General features: G+C 33.1%; 2 protein-coding genes across 2 annotated transcripts in view; one reads left to right on the top strand and one right to left on the bottom strand.

Annotated features, from left to right (window-relative positions):
* The window catches only part of LOC110271940, a 2707-nt gene extending 1686 nt beyond the window's left edge, over positions 1-1021 (bottom strand). The window contains exon 1 of the mRNA XM_021123641.1: positions 997-1021. Coding sequence (XP_020979300.1) covers positions 997-1021 — 25 coding nt within the window. The remainder of the gene's footprint in view (positions 1-996) is intronic.
* On the top strand, positions 12247-16011 carry LOC110271938 (zinc finger BED domain-containing protein RICESLEEPER 2-like). Its single transcript, XM_021123640.1, has 7 exons — positions 12247-12303; positions 12692-12784; positions 13044-13156; positions 13629-14248; positions 14291-14372; positions 14509-15862; positions 15967-16011. Exons 1-7 carry the CDS (start codon positions 12247-12249, stop codon positions 16009-16011), a joined length of 2364 nt encoding a protein of 787 aa, XP_020979299.1.

Below are 22576 nucleotides of genomic sequence, written 5' to 3'. Positions count from 1 at the left end.
AGTGACGGATCCAGAAAATTTTGGTAGTGGGGGCAAAATTTATATAACATGATAATAATTTTTATAATAAAAATAATATGTGTATATAAAAAATTAAATATTAAATTATCTATTAACCACTATATATCTATGTATAAATACATGTATTATTTAATTTATTTTTAAGGTGTATTTTATATTTTAATATATATTTTATACTGATAATTATTTTTTATGTACATATAGCATGATTATTATTATGATTATATTTTGTTATTGTAAAATATGATTAGCCTTCAAAATATCTAATATACAAATTAAAACACTAAAATAGTAATTTAAATAATAATATATAATTTAAAATTCTATTTTTTTAGGTTTTATATTTTTAAAAATTAAGTAATTTTTCTCTTAACACTACCATCAAAATTTCTCTCTTTCCATATATATTACTAAATAATTATTTAAAAATTCACTTCCCAACACAATTAGAAGCCGACTCTTATTGATATTAATAGTTAAAAAAGTTCTTTCAATTAATATAGTTGCTACGCAAAAATTAAAGCTAATTTGAAAAGAAGATAAATAATATTCTTTTGAGTTGATTTTTAATAAAGAACATTAATTTCGTTTAAATCTGAGAATTGATCATTCTAACGAATATCTAATATAAAATTTTTAAATTGACGATTAAGTACCAAAAGTTGAGTAAAAAATTATTGTGGGGTCAAATTTAATAATCTAATAGGGACAAATAAATATTATTATTATATACTATTCAAAAAAATTCCAAATTGTAGTGGGAGCCTTTGCCCCCACACCACTGCACTTGGAACCGTCCTATATATATATATATATATATATATAATTTTAGGAATTAGAGTTCAGATCTCACTGCCACTTACTTCAGTTCCCAACCCTCAACCAAACTCACCTCTTTAGCTCTTCTCCAAGGACCACAGCCTCTGCTTAGTTGCACCAGTCAGTCGCCGTCACAGCTCGTCCTGTCGCTGTAACAGGTCGGCGTCATCACAGCCGCCATCGCTCACCAACGCTCCTCATTCACCTCGTCACTGTCCCTCACTGAACTCACGTCGGCGTCACTCCTACTTCTCTCCTCGCCATCACTGTCTTCGTCGGCTCGCCTCTACGGTCTCTGGTCTCTACTCGCCTTGTCGTCCCTCCTTCCTCCCTCTTTGTCTCTCTGATAACTGGTAAGCACTCCTCTCTTGCTCGCTTCTTTAGTTTTTTTTTTTTAAGTTAATTTTTATGATTTATTTTTTATATTAAAATAGTTAAACTAGACTCATTAATATTATTTATGATTGTTGTTGATGGTTGATAATCTGATTCTGTGTTGTTGATGGTTGATTTTGTGATGTTAATTGTTGATGCTTTAATTTTTGATTTTTTGTTGTTGATGCTATAATTTTGTACATTTTTATTTTTTATTTTGTGTTGTTAATGCTTTGATTTTGTGCATTCTGATTTTTTATTTTGTGTTGTAGATACCTTGATTTTGGCTTCATGTAATAATGGAAATGGAAAGTCAACAATAGTTGTGGTTAGAAAGCCTTTGTGCTTAGATGTTGATGGCCCTTTCAGATAGGAATCTACCAATAGGCACTTCCTGTGATTTCAAGCAATTATCTGGCTGTCAAGATTCTGTATCCCATTTTTTGGGGTTTGATGACACTTAGGTGGGATACTATTTCAAGAACAAACAAATTCTTTAATGTTTGTGTGTGTGTTTGTGTTTGATTCATTATTCATCATGATTTGATTGTTGTTGCGTGAGCACTTTTGGTAATGATCTTGAGCCAACAAGTAATTGGCTAGAAGTGATTTTTAGTATAAGCATTGTGCTCACTGCTTAGAGGATTTTTTTATGAGGTTAAAAATTGGTTGGTGGCAAGATTATTCGGATAAGAAGATAAATAATATTTTTTTGAGTTGATTTTTAAAAAAGAACACTAATTTTGTTTAAATCTGAGAATTGATCATTCTAACGAATATCCAATATAAAATTTTTAAATTGATGATTAAGTACCAAAAGTTGAGTAAAAATTTATTATGAGGTCAAATTTAATAATCTAATAGGGACAAATAAATATTATTATCATATACTATTCAAAAAAATTTCAAATTGTAGTGGGGGTCTTTGCCCCCACACCACTGCACTTGGAACTGTCCTATATATATTATTTTAGGAATTAGAGTTCAGATATCACCGCCACTCACTTCAGTTCCCAACCCTCAACCAAACTCGTCTCTTCAGCTCTTCTCCAAGGACTACAGCCTCTGCTTAGTTGCACCAGTCAGTCGCCGTCACAGCTCGTCCTGTCGCGGTAGCAGGTCAGCGTCATCACAGCCGCCGTCGCTCACCAACCCTCCTCATTCACCTCGCCGCTGTCCCTCACCGAGCTCACGTCGGCGTCACTCCCACTTCTCTCCTCGCCATCACTGTCTTCGTCGGCTCACCTCTGCCGTCTCTGGTCTCTGCTCACCTTGTCGTCCCTCCGTCCTCCCTCTTTGTCTCTCTGATAACTGGTAAGCACTCCTCTCTTGCTCGCTTCTTTAGTTTTTTTTTTTAAAGTTAATTTTTATGATTTATTTTTTATGTTAAAATAGTTAAACTAGACTCATTAATATTATTTATGATTGTTGTTGATGGTTGATAATCTGATTCTGTGTTGCTGATGGTTGATTTTGTGATGTTAATTGTTGATGCTTTGATTTTTTATTTTTTGTTGTTGATGCTTTAATTTTGTGCATTCTAATTTTTTATTTTGTGTTGTTGATGCTTTGATTTTGTGCATTCTTATTTTTTATTTTGTGTTGTAGACACCTTGATTTTGGCTTCATGTAATAATGGAAATGGAAAGTCAACAATAGTTGTGGTTAGAAAGCCTTTGTGCTTAGATGTTGATAGCCCTTTCAGATAGGAATCTACCAATGGGCACTTCCTGTGATTTCAAGCAATTCTCTAGCTGTCAAGATTCTGTATCCCATTTTTTGGGGTTTGATGACACTTAGGTGGGATACTATTTCAAGAACAAACAAATTCTTTAATGTTTGTGTGTGTGTGTGTTTGTGTTTGATTCATTATTCATCATGATTTGATTGTTGTTGCATGAGCACTTTTGGTAATGATCTTGAGCCAACAAGTAATTGGCTAGAAGTGATTTTTAGTATATGCATTGTGCTCACTGCTTAGAGGATTTTTTTTATGAGGTTAAAAATTGGTTGGTGGCAAGATTATTCGGATAAGAAAATATTTTACAGCAGCATATGGTGGTGCTCTTATTAAATTATATCGAACATTAATAATTATTTATGTGTTGTTGAATAAATAAATGAAAGAATCATTAAGTCTTCTATTGGTAAGTCCACCACACATTTTTTAAGTCTTGATTCACATTGAATTTGCTCAATTTCTATGGCTCTTATTTGTATTACACATCTCAGAAGTCGTAACACATGCATTTTCGAAAACTATCTTAGAAATTGTGATGTTAATTTATAATCTAATGTAGTAGTTAGGTTGTTATATAATTAGTTTCTCATTATTATCTTGTATTATTCATGTACTGTATGAGACTCTTAATCTCTTCCCTTAGTAGATAAATTTATATTTCACAATACAAAAGATATTTCAATTATTAATATTTTTTTAATCTCTGTATCAGATAATTTCATGGCTAGTAATGCTAGAGAAGACACATAAAGCAACAATGTTGCTCCTACCGATAATGAAATTGAAGTTCAAAGTAATGCTAATCCAACTTCAAAAACTCCACAAGCAACGGATAATAATGCCTCAACCCTAGAAGAATCAACTCCGGTTGAAGGTGACAATAAGGCTAATGTTAAAAGTTCTTATTAGGAGTATTTTGATCATTTAAAAATTGAAGGTGAATGGAAGGCAAATTGCAAAATACAAAATTTGCAAGAGTGTGCTTAATGAAAATATGAAGAATGGTACTAAGTCATTGAGGAACCGTGTGGACTGTTATTGTAAGAGAATAAAAGTGGCAAACTCAAGGCAATCATCAATTGTTGAATCACTAGCAAAACAAGAACAAGTGCAAAAAGTAAATGAAGATGGCTTTGTACCCTTCAAAGACAAGAAAGTATGTTGCCGAAATAATTGTCCTGCATGAGTATCCTTTGAGTTGTGTAGACCACCGTGAACTGAGGCGAGCGTTTGCATCAATGCAACCAATATTTAAAATGCCTAGTCGAAACATAGTCAGGAAAGACATTTTGAAGATGTTTGGGGATGAGAAGCTGAAGTTAACTCTTCAACTAGATGAAAATGATAGTAGAGTTACAATAACTAGCGACATGTGGACTTCCAATCGAGAAAAAGGATACATCATACATGGTTGTCACAGCTCACTATATCAATAGTTCGTGGAAGTTGCAAATGTGCCTATTGAGGTACTTCAAAAATTTCATAAACTTTAAAAAACATTGTGTTTGCTTTGTATGTTGAGTTTTATTAATCTAAAATGCATGCATGTTTGTTTTATTTTTCAACTTTTGTTATATTCCTTGTCCCCATACAAGTGAAGTTCTCACTCAAACATTGATGAAAATATTGTTAGAATGGAACGTTGATAGAAAACTATCTACTGTTACATTAGATAAATGTTCTACTAATGATGCTATGATAGATGAACTGTTGGGGCGTCTAGATTCTTTATTCTTGATGTTGGGGGGTAAACTGTTACGGATGCATTGTTGTGCTCATATATTGAATTTGAGTGTAAAGGATGGTTTAAGTATATTTAAGGAAAGTATTGAAAAGATTCGTATTAGTGTATTGTATTTGACTGCAATGCTGAAAAGGAATGAAACTTTTGTGAGTTGGTATGCTAAAACAGCAATTCCATTTACTAAGAAATTAGTTCTTAATTGTTCGACTAGGTGGAACTCAACTTATTTGATGTTAGAAGCTGCTTTGTTGTATATAGTTGTCTTTCCTAGGTTAAGGTAGAAGGAACTCCAATATAAAACTGTGTCAAGTAATGAGGAGTGGGAACTTGTCAAGAAAATATGTGATAGATTGAAGTTGTTTTATGATGTTACTCAACTGTTTTCTGGTTCTAAATTTTTGACTGCCAATCTTTACTTTACTCTGGTTTGTAAAATAAAAGTCTCATTAGATGAATGACAACTTTCTAGTAATCCTTTAATTGCTAATATGGCATCTAGCATGAAGAAGAAATTTGAGAAGTATTAGGATGAGATTCATGGCATTATGGGTGTTGCTGCTGTTTTAGATCCTAGGTACAAGATGAGATTCATGGCATTAATGTGACAACTATACTTCAGAAGTAACAACATATTTGTAAGGAACAATGTATTGATTGTTGACATGTACATTTCTTTCAATCATCGTACGGCCATTATCCAAACGTTTATACTTCGGAAAACCTGCATCACCTATCAAAGTTCTCTCACGAAAGGACAAGGGATAAAATTTTGAACACTTTCCATTGACCATGCATGGGTTATTCACGTTTATATTATATTTTGTTGAAATTAAAATTACTATAAAAAAAACCTTTAAAATGCTAAATTATAAAAACACATAATAAAAAGATATATATTATAAAAAAAACATAATTCAAAAAATAATGATAATATGATCCTGATTCAAAAAGAGTATATATAAACTAAAATATATGTTAGTTATTTACAAAAGATAATTTTTGCTTAAATGTCATGGATATTCATATTTGTCTTTATCTTTTTTAAGTAGTAGGCCAAAATATGGATATGAATCTGAAGAGACCTTCATTTTCCTATAAATACTAAAAAAACGGAAGAAATGAAGATGCTTATTCTTTTCGTTTTTAAATATCAAACTATAAGAATAATTAATAAATAAAATATGAGAATATAAAAATTGTGTACCTGAAAAAATTCTTCGTAATTCATCATACATCTCCTTATTAATAACTTCTTGAGTCTTGAAAAATTGTCAGAATTATTGACCATAAAAATAACTATATAAACGCTTCAAGATTATTCAATTAAATTGTTTCCTTATTATATGGACAAATTCAATTAATTCAATTAAAACCTGTAGAATTGAGATATCTTGTTTTGCACTGAATTTTCTGAAAAAAAAAATGACATTAATCCTTGTTTATCTATGACAAAATATAAATTAAATGATATTACAACTGATTTGTTAGAAATTTATATTTAATAACAGTTACCTGCAATGATATTGTTTGTCACCAAAATGAGCTAGTTGTGCTCTTCTAAGTTTATGGCTGAAAAAGAATAAGTTAAATTTTTAACATAATTAGTATATACGTCTAAATAGATGGTATTATTATATAATATAAAAGTTTATTTTATTACTTTTCATTCTTTTGATACAATATTTCTCTTTTTATCATCTTTCATAACTGAATTTTGTCTGTTTTAACTGTATCTCCCCAACCAATAGAATAAATTTTGAGTGGATGAACTTGATTTAAATATCATGTTTGATTAATAATATTAAAATAGAAATACGTATCATCAATGCAATTGCCACAATCATTAATATAGTAATACTTACTTTATTATCGATTGGTCTCATTGATGCAATTAATTGCTCATCCTTTGATATACTCCATAACTGTTAGAATCCTTCTTCTTTTAATTTATTACGTATATGTATCACAATATATTTAAATAATGTTTCGTATATTACTTTTAAATTAAATAATGATACATCCCAAATTTTATTTCTAAAATTATGAAATTGATATCAACATTTAAAGAAATAAAAATTTGATTTTTTTCAAAATAAATATAAGCATTGCATAAGTTAATTTCTTAAAAAACCAATATTGATATATTTCAATGATGTATCATATCATTTTTATAATATATTTATGTGAATCTTAGTTGGTGAGTACCTGTTGAGTAAAGCAGATGGTCGAGTTCCTTTCTCTTATCTCTTGACATATATTGATGAGCTCTTGTGATATCAATTTATCTATTAAAAAATCTTAGTCATTAGTTGTTAAAATTAGTAAACAAAACTATTTATTCCAATGTTAAAATTATATAATACACGGTTTATATCAAGGAAAAAGCTCACATATTAACTAAGCACATAAATTACTTGAGGTGTAGGTAACAAAATTTCTATGAACACCACATTCTTTGTGTATTGTCCATTTTTTCCTTCCATTTTTTCTTCTTTGACTAAGAGTTTTGTGGTTGACTGAGAAACACTTCGAGATAGAGTAACGTATAATTGACCATGGCTGAACATATGTTTAGGAAGATAGATCCCTATCTTAGAAATAGTTTGCCCTTATAATTTATTTATCGTTATGGCAAAACTCAGCCTTATAAAAAATTGCTTCCTAATAAGTACAAAGGGTAATCCTGAGTTCTCAGTTATTTTGTGTTTTATCCGAGGCAGAAAAGTTCTTTGTCCAGAATGATGGCCGGTTAAGATTTCCATGTCTAACATGTTTTGAAAAGTTTCTCGATACAATAACCTTGTGTCATTGCATAAGCCTGCCTTAGTATTTATGTTTCTCAATAACATCAAAGGAGCACATTTTTTTACCTTCAATGTATGAGGTGGCAATCCGCTTGTGGAGATTGAATTAAGATATTCTTGTAGATACGTATTATTGGTATCTCCTACTTCATCAAAAGATGCTAAAATTCGTTCATCTCTCAAAAATTTGTTAATGATTATATCATTGAGCTGTTGTACATTATTGTTTCTGGGTGTCAGTATCGCTCTTTCTACCATGTAAGATGCATCCCACCCATGAGCTTGTAAATTTGGGAAAATTTCAACTATTAATTTGTATAATGATATCTCACCTTCCCATGGTATTGCCATGTGTGCTTCTATTTGTACCAGGACCTCACATATGGTAGGCTCAATCCCATCCCCTATGCGCATAAGATATTTCGCAAAATCATGATCATGAAGAGATCGAATATTTTGTCGCAAGTGGAGAATTTTGGTGAATGCTCACAAATGTGATTTAACAATAAAAGCTAAAATCAATTGCGACTTACTTCCTTTCGACACAACAGGTAGTACTTGGCAGAAATTCCCTCCCGTCACCATCACTTTTCCTCTAAATGGATTATTATTTTCTAATATGTCTTACAATGTGCGGTCTAATAATTCCATTGTCTCTTTATTAGCCATTGGTGCTTCATTCCAAATTATCGTTGTTGTTTGCCTAATCAATTTTGCGATATCACATTGTTTACTTATGTTGCATATGGAGGATGGATCTGCATTAATTGGGATCTTAAATCTATAAGGAGCTGTTCGACCCTAGACAGTGAAGTTGCAGCTATTCCTGATGACGTAGTTACCAAGACAATATGTCCTTTACTTCTTAAGTCTGCAATTATAGCTATGTAAAAAAATGTTTTACCTGCTCCCCCTAGCACTGCAACAGGTGTGGCTAGTGCTCCCGGTGCTGCATCTGGTACTGCTGCCAGTGCTGCATTTGGGACTATTGCTGGTCCTACTTCTTCGGCTATAGCCATGTCGTCCTTCTTTTTTTGACATGTTCTACTATTATGTGTGGCCTGAAGAAGCAAGAAACAAGTAATGATACAAATATAACATGGTATCGAAATGACATTAATTGTAAACAATCATACAATAACACAAAATTTGCAAACTATTTGTCCATATTTTTGTTTGACTCTATGAGGATCTGGTTGTGGCTCTGGTGCAACACTCCTTTTCTTTCTCTTCTTTGTTGGTCTTTCGCTCGGCCGTATGTTGGAGGAAAAATGTTTGCATAGCCATGCTTTTCCCAAAACTCCTTACTAGGAACATGTTGAACCAGGAACTCATATGTTTTGTTGTATGGTCCAACAATGAGCCAATTGTTCGCATATTCCTCGGGTCTTCTATTCTGATATGCTAGAGCAGCACAAGCATGTCGACAGGAGAGACCATTTAATTATCAAAATCTGCAGCTACAAGTTTTCTTGCCCAACTCTACGCTGACCTTAATCGGCAAGCATTGAACCTTAAATATGTTACCAGCTAAATCACCTGTTGGAAAAGGCCTCCAACGATTGCTATACCTCTTCCAATCGACTCTGTGGAACCGGAGTAATCCTGCCCATATACCCTACCAGTGCCTTCTTGTTCCTAGCCAAAATGCACATAATGTAACATCTATCTCTTCTAGCATGGTGATGATTGGCTTTTCCTTCATCTTTTTTATGCAACCGTTGAACACCTCGGCATTGTTGTTTGTGATGTTATCACTCTTCGGCCACTCGCTAAAATGTAATCGACTCCATTGAGAAAGTTTAATTCACTTAAGATATTCACATGCGTAAGGGTTCATCCTCTTAACTCTATCCATGGCAGCATCGAATACCTCGGGAGTCATGGCTTTTGCATAGCTGAACAATGCTCCTTTGAAGTCAAGACCATTCCATTTCTTAGCAAAATTCTGCCATATATGCCTAGAACAAAATCTATGATGTGATCCTTGCATAACTTCCTATAGAGCAGGAATAAGACCCTACAATACCCAACACAACTCAAATATGTTACAACTATACATTATAATACCAACATACAATACAATCATATAAATATGTTACAGCTACACAACACCAAAAAACCATACAATCTTATAAAGCATATAAATATCTTATTACTATTCATCATCAAATTTCAGATCAAGCATATAACGCATATAAATATGTTACAGTTTATCAAGTCTTGTACCATTTTAATAAGCTTACTTATTTACACTTTTCTTGAGATTATCAAATTTCAGTTCTGTTTTTCTTTTTGTATTTTTCAAGTTACGAAATTATCAATTCTGCCATCAGTGCACTCTCAATTGAATGGTGATTGATGGCATATCCACATTGGATTAAATGTTGTCCCGGGAAATTATGTGCAAATATTAAAAGAAATCTTTTATTTTCAATTAATCATGTTAATGGGAAAATGATGGCATAAGAGTCAATTATAAACTTAGATAATTACACCGTGCATGCATACATGATTATCAGAGAATGTCTGATGCTAAATAGGTAATAAGGTTTATAATTATGTGTAGTTTTCTAACAAATAAAAAGCACTTCATGATAATCATGTTAATGCCAAAGAGGCTAATCACATTTATAAAACGCAACGCCTTTAGGAGCTAGAAAATCATTAATTCATTCTAAATTTATTGAAATGAGATAATCACTCTCAACAGCTAATAAATGCACATGTTACTTTTTGTTGATCACTCATGAAACTAAATCCATGTGACATACCATCACCAAGATCCTCTCGTAACAGTTGAAGAAACCATTTCTAGCTGTCTTTTGTTTCTATAGTAACAATTGCATACGCTATCGGGTAGACGTGGTTATTAGCATCTTGCCCGATTGCCGTCAACAGCTCCCCCCCGGTAATACCCTTTAAGAAACGTCCCATCCAAGCAGATAAACGGTCAACATCCACCCAAGAAATTAAGGGTGTTCATGGATCGGATCCGATCCGCATATCCGCGATATTTATCCAAATCCGATCCGAAAATCGCAGATATAGATCCGATCCGCAAGACTTTCGGATCGGATCGGATCAGATCCACACACTAATCGGATCGGATTGCGGATTTTGTGTTGGTATCCGCATATTCGATCTGCATATCTGCGTATCTACAAAAATAAAGAAATAAATAAATAAATATTCTTTTTATGTTTTATTTCAACTAATAAGTATCATATATGTTGTATTATTTTAATTTATTATTTAAGAAAAGTATGTTTAATATTTTTTTAAGAGTAAATATATTTAAAAGAATATAAAAAATGAATTTTATTGATATGTTTTTAATAAAAATAAGTTTTTAAAAATATTTTTATGTTTTGCGGATAAATTCGATATCCGATCCGATCCGATGGTTTTAGTGCAGATCGGATCGAAATTTTGGCCATATCTGATCCGATCCGATCCGTGTTCACCCCTACAAGAAATCCTTCTTGCAAGCATGAAGACAACTATATATTCTCTTAAAAAGGTTGTCTGAATCAGGCATCGGCATTGTCCCAATAATGATAGTTGAATAAGGATTACACCTTAAAATCTCATTTCCGTAGTCTCGAAGCAATGAATATTGTGCCTTCTCTGAACCCTCAATTCTCTCCCTAGCTTTGACTATACACCGGTAGATCTTTCTCTCATTTACATTTACATCATACTCTTCTCTGAAGAATTGCTCAGCCTTTTTCACCGTCAATGCTGGATGAGTTCTCATCTTCTCCTCTAATTCATCCATTACCCACTTTTCATCAGCTGATTTGCACTTGTTGTCTCTTGCCCAAGTGTGTTGATCAACAAAGGTCTTCACTTGATAGCTTAGGAGATGAGTTCTTCGTGCACAATAAATTTGCCATGGGTAATTCTCGTCGTAACATATGGCTTTTGATCACTTCGGATCAACTCTGGGGAAGAAAATGCTCCGACCAACAGCAATGTTGTACTTTCTTATTGCTTTCTTGAACAATGCAATGCTTTCAAACTCCATTTCGACATCCAAACGCACTTGTTGAATTGGAGCATCTGCATTTCCTTGTGGCTATGCTGCTGGCTATGCATCTTCTTCATCACTGCATATGCTGTCGCAACATTCAGATTCATAGTATTGATATCCAGGATCATCTGATGAATATTCTTCTTCATCAACAGGCAAGAAAATGCATGGAGATTTTGTTGGATTTGGATTTTGAATGAATGTTTGACCTGTAAGAGCAGGCATTCTAACATTTTTTTACTTTTCTCTTGCTCTTACCCACTTCTTTAGTTAGAGTATTCTCTGTTTCAGGCTAGGATTGGGGTTGAGGAATTGAGGCTGAACCTGATGTGGATGCAGCTTGGTGTTGCTGTTCAACTATTGGTTCAGGCACATATTGTGTGAGTAGCTCATTCGTCCCACTAGATGTATTTGTTTCTTGATGATTTTTTGGTTCAGGAGTTTTGCTTGATCACTGTTGGGAGGTATATGGAGTGAGGGAGTTTTGCCTTCTAGTGGGAATGATACTTGGGTGTGTGTTGCAGTGGCTTCTTTAGAGTTTGGGTTAGGGTGAGAGAAGGATCTAATGGGCTGGGAGTGATTTTCAGTGGGCTAAGGGTGAGGTTATAGGGTGGGATTGAAGTTTAATGGGCTGGGAGTGAGATTTAGTGGGCTGGGATTGAGATTTAATGGCCTAGGAGTGAGATTCAGTGGGATGGGATTAGGCATGGCAAAAATCCCCGGCGAGGTGGGTACCTGCGGGGATTTACCCGTCGGGGAGCAGGTATGGGGGGTTTTTCTACCTGTGGGGACGGGGGACAGGGACCCGTATAATAAACGGGGTGGGGGCGAGGGTAGAGGTCCCTGCCCCATAGGGACCCGTTAAATCCCCGTTTGTGTAAAAAGACAAAAATACCCTGATATATATATATATAATATGTAAACCATTAGCCTTTGAACATAACCTAACCTAGCCGTCACATTCCTTGCTTTAGAAAGACAGAGAACTAAACTGAGACTCACTCTCCACTCCTCCTCAAACCCTCATCCCCTCTTGGCTCCTTCTCGCTGACCGCCGACCGCCGAACGTCGCTCGCCGCCTTTCAACCTCTGGTCCCTCAGCGCCGCCTCTCACTCCAGACCCCTTGAGTGGCTCGGTTCGCTCATTGAAGGTGTCGAGGCAGTCGAGCTCACCACCGCGGGTCTTCCTCTTCGCATCGCCGGTCTTCGCTGGTCTTCCTTCCCCTTTTTTCTGCCAGGTTCAGGTATGTTAGCCCTGGTCTTCGCTGGTCTTCCATCCTCTTTTTTGAAATTAGATTTCTGAATTAGGGTAAGGAATTTCTGTGTTCTGAATTAATGAGATTCCAATTAATCTGAATTTCTGTGTTTTGAATTTCTGGATTTCTGAGTTTTGAATTTGTGAATTTCTGATTAGATTAACTAATTTGTGAATTTCTGATTAGGTTAATGAATTTTTGACTATGAATTTCTGGTTGTGTAATTTATATTTCAAGATCTGAGCAGATTAAACCCAACAGTGTTTATAAAACAAATTTTCCAATTCCCATATTATACTCTTCAATTCATTTCTATGCTTCTCTGCTTATACACTCTCGGTCACATTCTATCAATGGCGAGTAATTATTTGGATTTTTTTTATAAATTCCACTAAAAATAATTGTTTGCGAATGAAAAAGTTAAGGAAATAATATACTTTATTATATGATCATTGAAATAATGCACTTTATTATATTGTGACTATATGTGAATCCACACAGCAGCAATATAAAGTTCACCTGTTCACGCTACATATTGTATCTATCAACTATAGCTATTATTTCAACATTTTATAGTGTGTTGTTCAATTTTATTGTCTTCCTCTATTTTCAGTGGTTTTTTCTCTATCTCCATGCACATTGTATATATATGTATCTGAGTTTTTTTTAAGTTAGTGAGTAATTGAGTCAAACAATTCTACTGATATATATGAGTTTTTTTTTATATCCTAATATTGTATTCAAAAGAAATTCTTATCATAAACTTTAGCTGCAAATATCTGAGTTGGATTTATATGATTTTAATTCATGATTTATATTTCATGATTTATAGAATGTCTTCTTCGGATGCATTGAGTAATACTCTTGAGAAGAGTACTCCATCGGAGGAACCTATAGGCACTAATACTCAAACTACACAAGAGGATCCTCAATCTCAACCTCAAGAACCCCCAACGGATACCGCAACTACTAATAAAGGAACGACAAACTCTACAAGTGGTGTTCGAAAGAGGAAGTTGACCTCCGAAGTGTGGAATCATTTCAAGATTGTGGAAATCAAGGAAAAATTAAAGGCTGAATGCAATTATTGCAAATCGAAACTACTTGGTGACCCAAAACAAGGCACTTCACACTTGCGTGATCACTTCAAAAGCTACAAGCTCCGCACCACTAGAGATATAAGACAGTGTATGATGAAGACAACTCCAACAATTAGTGGGGAAACAGTTGTGGTTGGTGCATATACCTTCGACCAAGAAAATGCAAGAAAAGAGTTATCAGTTATGGTTTGTCTTCACGAGTATCCGCTATCTATTATGGACCACATTGGGTTTCGACGATTTTGCAATGCTTTGCAACCTCTCTTCAAGGTGATTACTCACAACACTTTAAAGAGTGACATCTTGAAGCTCTACAATGATGAGAGATCGAAGACAATGAATGTCCTTGGGCGTAATAAAAGTTGAATTGCAATTACGATTGATATGTGGATAGCAAGCAACCAAAACAAAGGTTATATGGCAATCACGACTCATTACATTGATGATTCTTGGAAATTGCAAAGCCGTCTTGTGAGGTAATAATATTATCATTATAGGTACTTCCGAATGTTTATATAATTGCAAAGCTGTCTTGTTTATATAATTGTGATATGTTCTTGTGTACAATTGCAAAGCTAGGTAGTTTATAATTGTACTAAATTATCATTACAGGTTTATATATGTGCCGGCTCCCAACACGGCTGAGGTACTTTCAGAGGTTCTTGTGGATTGTTTGATGGATTGGAATCTTGATAGGAAGGTATCCACTTTGACTGTTGATAATTGTAGTACTAATGACGTTATGATTGAGAATATTTTGACTAAAATGTCACATAGAAACTTCATCTTGGGTGGTAAATTATTTCACATGCAATGTTGTGTGCATATATTAAATTTGATTGTCAAGGATGTGTTACAACTTATTTCACATGCTATTGAAAGGGTGAGGGATAGTGTTCATTATTGGACTGCAACACCTAAAAGAGAAGAAAAATTTAAGGAAACATGTGCACAACTTAAAATACCCTACACAAAAAATCTTTGTCTTGATTGTAAAACTAGGTGGAATTCAACATTTTTGATGCTTGAAGTTGCAATTATGTATAGAGATGTATTTGAAAGATTGTCATTGCGTGAGAGTCAATATAAATCTTTGCCTAGTGAGAAGGATTGGGATATGGCGGATGAGATTTTTCAAAGATTGAGGGTATTTTTTGATGTGACTGAATTATTTTCTGGAATAACTTATCCTACATCAAATCTTTATTTTCCTAAGATTTGTGTGATTAATTTGGCTTTGATGGAGTGGAAAAATTGTGGAAATGAGATAATTGAAATAATAGCTACTAGTATGATAACTAAGTTTGAAAAGTATTGGGGTGTGATTAATACAGTTATGGCTATTGGGACTCTTTTGGATCCTAGGTACAAGATGTATTTATTGAATTTCTTTTTTAGTAAAATATATGGTGAGACGGAGACATGTGTTGTAATTGGTCAAGTGAAAAGGGTAGTGCAAGATTTAGTTTTAGAATATGCAACAAAGGGAAGAGAGAGAGACCAAACTGCTCAATTAGATATGCCGCCGCCACCATCAATTCCTTTAAGTTCAAAGGGGAGGAAGTTCAATCATGAAGATTGGCAAGCTGATTTTGCTGCACATGTAAGTGAGGAATCTGCATTTATTGATACAAAGAATGAGTTGGATTATTATCTTAAAGAGAGACCGGTACCACAAACTGAACATGATTTTGATATCTTAAATTGGTGGAAGTCAAATGGAGCAAAGTTTCCTATTTTGCAAGCTATTGCTAGGGATTTTTTGGCGATTCCTATCTCTACCGTTGCCTCTGAATCTTCATTTAGTACGGGTGGTCGATTTGTTACGCCACATCATAGTAGGTTGCGTCCGGACATATTAGAGGCTCTAATGTGTAATCAAGATTGGTTTTGGAATGAACTTGGCACCACAACAAACATAGAATTTGAGTGCTACACAATTCATAACATTGAAAGAGATGTTGACGTAAGTAAACTATTAAATTACATATAACACACTATATTTTTATATTATTGACTTATTGAGTTATTATATGATTTTAACTTTAAATTGTTTTCTTGTTGTTGTAGGATTCAAGTAAGTCGGATTCTACCATCACTACCATTACGGGATGAAAGGAAGATTGAGATGGTGGAATTATGTTTTTATGATGTCATGAACTTTATTTGGTTGTTTATGAATATGGTTGGTTATTTATGTAATATTTGGTTGTTTATGAATATGTTTGAATTATTATGTTTCTTGTTATTGCTATGTAAGTCTTTAAAGACTATGAATATTGTTTGTAATGACAATTGAGAATTATCTTTGATTTTCTCTAATTTTTTTCATTTTTTTTATTTTTATTAATTTTTACAAAAATCCGTGGATATCCGCGGAGACCCAGGTCCCCGGTGGATACGGGGTCCCCGATACCCGTCATGGGGACGGGGCAGGGACGGGGACAGATATTGGGGGCGGGGGACGAGGGCGGGGGGCATATCCCGCCCCATGGGACCCGTTGCCATCCCTAGCTGGCGTTAAATGCCAGCACGGACATCCCTACTAGAGAGATTGGCATTTAATGCCAGTCAAGGTGGACAGCAAGGGCATTCAATGCCCAATAAGCTGATAGAGCTGGCGTTGAACGCCAACCTAAGCACACTCTTTGAGTGCCTGAATCCCCGCCCCATGGGGACCTGTTGCCATCCCTAGATGGGATTGAGATTTAATGGGCTAGGAGTGAGATATAGTGGGTTGGAAGTGAGATTTTTTATTCACTGTAACTTGGGCCACATTCTTAACTTGTCCACTCTCCTCAGTTTTCCCTTCCACTTTGCTATTCATCTCCTCTACAATGACATTCCTAACCTCCACAATAACAACATCATCTTCATTTAAATGCTCTTCATCATCTTCGGCTAGCATAGGAAGACCAATTGGATGCTCAGTAAATACATCCATTCGCCTATTATGATTTATGGCAGCCTCATACATCTCAACTATATCAATGTCAGTCCTCAGTAACTTCAACCCATTTTTAAGCTCTTTACTGGGTCTCAGCCAATAGCACTTATTCATAAGAGTATATCCAATATCCCTTAGGATACCTTGATGAAGAAGTTGTTCAATGTGACAACGTTAACCCTTCTAACTTCGTTAACATCATCTCCAACATATTCCACATTTCTATTACTGTGTCTTACAAACCTTCCACTGTGGTGTATGAATAAAGTTATATGAGTTGTTACTACCATCTACCTAAATATACTCATACTATAATTAACATGATTAATTGCTAAAAATCTTAAACCAAATATTCAATTAAAAGAAAATAAAATAAAATAATTAACATGCAAATTTATACCAAGAAAAGAACTTCAACAAACATAATTGCTATCATAATAAAGATCATTAGGAATCACATTTCAAGTTAATACTCCTACAATATGAAAAGCATGTGCATTTAAAATGAACAAAGAGAAAACAAGAAGTTGAAGTAGGACATACTATGTTGCTAAGCATTAGCATTAAAGCCAATGCAATAAGTCATCATGATTTATATCTAGCTGTTAAAATAATTAATCTTATCTCCTAAATGTATATAATATCTAGTAGAATATAAATTTGTTGAAATTTCTTGGGTTACTAATGGAACTGTCTTATATATCTAAGATATTCATAGTCACAAGCATATAAATGAAAAATATGGTTTTAGAAGAAGCTGCAATATTGAGATTAAGATGAGACAACGAGAAGCAAGGATGTCTTAGCTGTATCAGACATTATGGAAAATCGAAATTGAAGAAATTCCTACTCTAAAAATTAAGTTACTACTCTTATAGTATATATAATCGTCACGGACTCATGGTGCATAAATTATAACAGTGCTTGAAAATTATTTCAAGTGAATACAATATAAACTATATATACAAATAATTTAGTTCCATTCAATACTTCAATTATATTCGTGGCTATGCCAACCCATAAAACTGCCCTACCCTCAGGTTTCACTGGCCACCATTACGTATAGAGAAAAGCAAAGTGCAGTGAGTCTTCTTAAACTAACAGCAATCAATCAAGAACATTCAAGTTAGGAATTAACAATAAACAAAAATTACTAAAGTAATAATGAATAAAGTATTGAAATTAACAACTTAATCAGCAATCACCAACAATCAATAACCTAATTAGTAAAATCTTTATAACATTTTCAAAGGAAATCATTAGTAAATTGGGAATTCTGCAATGGTAGTATTTGCCCTAACTTAAAAAAAGAAAACAACAATGGAAAAAAAGAAAGAGTAGAAGCAGGCACCAACTGGAACACAGGCAGTGAGGGTGATGACAGCAAGGCGACGGCAAGTACTTTGAGGACACGTTAACGAGATAACAACGACTGAGACGGGAACGTACAAGCTCTGAATGCACGACACAAAAGACCTCTGCGACAGCGACTACACCGGCGACACACAAACGATGAACACCGATGAAGAGCGATGACGTCTGTTAGGTTAGAGGAGAATCGACATCACCATTGACGAAGAACCTTTACTCTGCGCGTGAAACCCTTGGTGTTTCAATTTGGTACCAAGAGACTCTGATGAGTGATTAGTTTAGTAAAATAGTATTTTATTATTAAATTAAAATAAAATAATGACATATTGGATAATAAACAGCCACATAGGAAGCCAAACTAACGGCAAATTTAAAAAATTGACGTTTGGTTAGAAATGTCAAACAGGGCAAATCTTTCATGGTTACAAAGTTAATTTAAATTAGTCATGGTCAGTATTATCAGGCCTCAATCTTTCATGGCCAAAAATGGTTAGTTACTCTATATTATATGATGAAGATGGAATATTAAAAAAAATTATTATTATTTGTCCATTAAATTTATTTTATGAAATGGATTATGTAAGGATACATGAAGTCTAAAAAAGTTAGACACCAAACTCTAGTAACTTTATATATTGTTTGATTAAGGAGTACTTTGTTATATGTAATGTTTTTTGAAGTTAAACAATAAGTATCAGATATATATAAATCGTATATATTAATTTAATTAATTTTGTTATAGAATACCAACCAATTATGTTATTATGACGTCTGTTGCTTGGACCAGCTCCATTATCATGCGCTTCCATTCCTAGATTTTTCAAAGAGTAGAATATAGATATTAAACAAAAATTGAATTTATAGCAAAACAAATAAATTATCATTATATATATTAAGTTTTATGTTACCTGAAACAAAATAATGATGATGGATGGCTCTGTCCCTTTGTCTAATTATAGTTAATCGAGCCACTCCTGTGTTTGTATTTAATCAAGTCACTCCACCTGTGCTTGGTAATGGATTTAGCATAGGAATTGTATTAGATGATATGACAACTTTTTTTTCTTGTCGAATCATCTCCCGGTAAGTTATACGTCTTCTAGCTAGGTGTTGTTGCCTTTGTTCTTCGCTCATGTTTTGTCTTCTTCGCCTAGCGTATTTTGTCCAAGTGGGTCGATGTTGATGTGATTGTTGATTCGTTGAATTTTTCATTTATATTTGTTCAGAACATAATGTAGCAAGACGCAAAGAAGAAAAACGATTGCAAGAGCACGATTAAAAGTGAAACAGGTATTTAACTCTCTCGGGGGTTAAGTACAATTGAAGATGGAGCAGTTTTTTATTGAAAGTGAATCCGTTTTTTAAATTTTGTTGTGGGGTAAAGCCATTTTTTAAATAAAAAGAACCAAAAAAAATTGAGGACATAGTAGTAGTTTTTTTTATTGAAAGTAAATCAATTTTTAAACTTTGTCATGGGGTAAAGCTATTTTTTAATAAAAAAAACAAATAGGGATAAAATAGGAAGAAGGAATTGGATACCAAACTTCCGTATCCCTATTATATATTGGTATAGATGGGTCTACCATGATTTCGTTCATCCCACAATGCAAATTGAGAAGTCATTATTCTATAAAAAAAAAATCAGCTATTTCATTTTTTTCTTCAGTCCAAAAGTTCAACTACTACTATTGTTCCCTTTTTCTTAAAATATTTTGGGTTCGGGCGGTTACATTCTACATGTTTTATGGATATCAATTTAATTCGAAGAATAACAAAAGTCCAAAGATCTTATATTTTTTCTTCCAACTATGCATTTCAAAACAATAAATTCCAGGGAGCTCATAAATAAACGGCTCACTTCGCCAACCACCTTAAACACTTAATTACAAAACAAATTAACACAACAATTCTCATATGCGGAAGGGGACACGTTCCTTCCTCTGTTTTACAACCACACTCACCTCATCTGTCGTGCTCTCATGGTAACACGCACAGACAACACAGCATGATATGCTAAAAAATTGCATCAACACAGTAGAATTTCCCTTCATATTATAGGCATATGCTCTTTTATTATTAGAATTGATATATTCTATTAGCCATTGCTTTATTTATTAATGAAATTAAACAAAATAGAATTTTGAAGGCTTGAACTCATGTGTTCGATTCTTGTAGATGAAATGAATGATTGAGCAATAGAAATAAGTATTATTACTTTTAGATAAACTACATTAATGTGAATAGAGAATTAGTAAAATACATAATTTAGTATTATTACTTACTAAATGCACATATTCTAAGTGTCTATTGCAGTAACTTATCACATCATGAAGCAATTCTCATTTCAAAAGTACAGAGAAATTTTGATGTTCATTTGTTGAATAGATTAACTAAAACATGCATAAAACGATCGCAATACAAAAACTTTAACAAAGGACTTATTAGGGGTTTTTACCACATATAAAGTAGCCAACTACACAATAAAGTTCTGAAGTTTTTAAACAACAAAGTATCAAATAATTTTTCAAAAAAATTCTTTGCAATCAACAATTTCAAGCCCACTCCATTGTTGTAAATAAATCTCTAACAAATATTTTATTAAAAATCAAATTTTGAGACATAGATACCTTACTAAAGTTAATTTCCTTAATATTATTATGAAAGCACTGTCTGCAGCACAAAAAAATAGTCTAATTTAAATTTTGGTTGAAAACAAACATTTTCTATTAAATATATAGAACAAAAATTTTAAGCATTACTACGTGTATTCAGAATAAAAAATCCCATAGGAACACTATCTTCACAAATGGTCCTTGGGTTAAAACTATAATTGTGCGAGTATAAAACTGATGAGTAAAGAACACGATCAACTTATAATATTCAACTAATGAGTGATTTGTGCTTCAATACATAAAAAAAATCCTTCGTACAAAACATAGATTATATATTTAACAGAGTGCCAAAATCCTCCCATTTTTCTCCAATTTTAACTTGGTGTTTAACCCCAAAGGAAAAAGAAAGCTCATTGTTTTCCATATGAAAAAAATTATGGTGTAACGCAATGAAATGGACATGTGTTAAAAATTTTCACTGCTATGATATCAGTCCAAATCGAAACTTGCGTTTTACCTTTTCACTTTATTTTTTTATTTTTTTTTTGTTTATGAAAATAATCAAACATAGCTCGCGTTTTAATAATTTTAGATTTTTCAATTTTTTTTTTGCTTTTAGCCCAAACGCAGCCTGCATTTATGAAATGAGCAATATTTAACTTTTTTTTTTAAACTCAAAAATGCAGCTTGCGTTTTAAATTGTTAGAAACTTCTTTTTTCGAAAGCTTCAAAATGCAGGTTGCGTTTTGTATAGAAAATAATATTTTAATTGAAAGCCTAGCTTATAAATACGAAACGCAATTCATCCGAAGTGGAGTGTAATCGGTTCAGTTTGGTTCGGTTTTAGACTAAAAACCAACCGAACCGACCTGATCGGTTCTACAATGATATCAACCATTTGGTTTGCTGCTTTTTGAACAACCGAACCGAACCAACAGCGGTTTGGTTTGGTCAGTTTTTTCGGGTTTTTTACACCTTAATAATCAAAATTTAATTACCATAAAATGATGTTTAAAACTGTCAATAAACTAGAATAACAAGAGTATATCACATCCAAATTCAATACAAATTCAACTTAATTAAACATAAAACAAAGACAATTAAAAATGTCTAGCAAAACAACAAAAATAAACATACTTTAAAACATACTAAAAACCAAAATAGTCACTTTAAACCAAATAAAAACCAAACAGTCACCATGCTTAATCTGAATTCACACCAGACTCATCATCATCTTCCCCGATTGGTGCAATTTCTACAAAAATAAAACAAAAAAAATCAATATAGATTATAAACATAAACATAATATAGATTATAAATTATAAACATAAACCATGAAAGAAACTACAAAAGTATTGTTTTCAGCAACAAAATTAACATTTAAACTTGTGAAAAAATATTGTTTTCAACATTTAAACCACAACAACAAATTGTGAAACATATTAATTATTAAATAACAAATTATAAAACAAGATAACAAATTAAAGGCACACATATATATGCACAAAGAAATACAAAGAAAATGCACACATATATCAGTCACGTGAAAACAAAAAAAAGACAGACATATATATGCAGCCATATAAAATCATATAAAATAAAGGCACACATATAAAATCACATGGTCCATGTGAAAACAAAGAAAAGGCACTCATATTTACTGTATCTTCATAATGGATATTATTTCAAAGAAAAATACAATTACTTCTTGAGTTTGAGTTGGCTTATATATATATATATATATATATAT

This window comes from Arachis ipaensis, chromosome B05 (assembly GCF_000816755.2).
Source record: "Arachis ipaensis cultivar K30076 chromosome B05, Araip1.1, whole genome shotgun sequence".
Classification (NCBI taxonomy): domain Eukaryota; kingdom Viridiplantae; phylum Streptophyta; class Magnoliopsida; order Fabales; family Fabaceae; genus Arachis; species Arachis ipaensis.
Note: the sequence above shows the minus strand (reverse complement) of the source record. Positions and strands in the feature narration are given on the sequence as shown.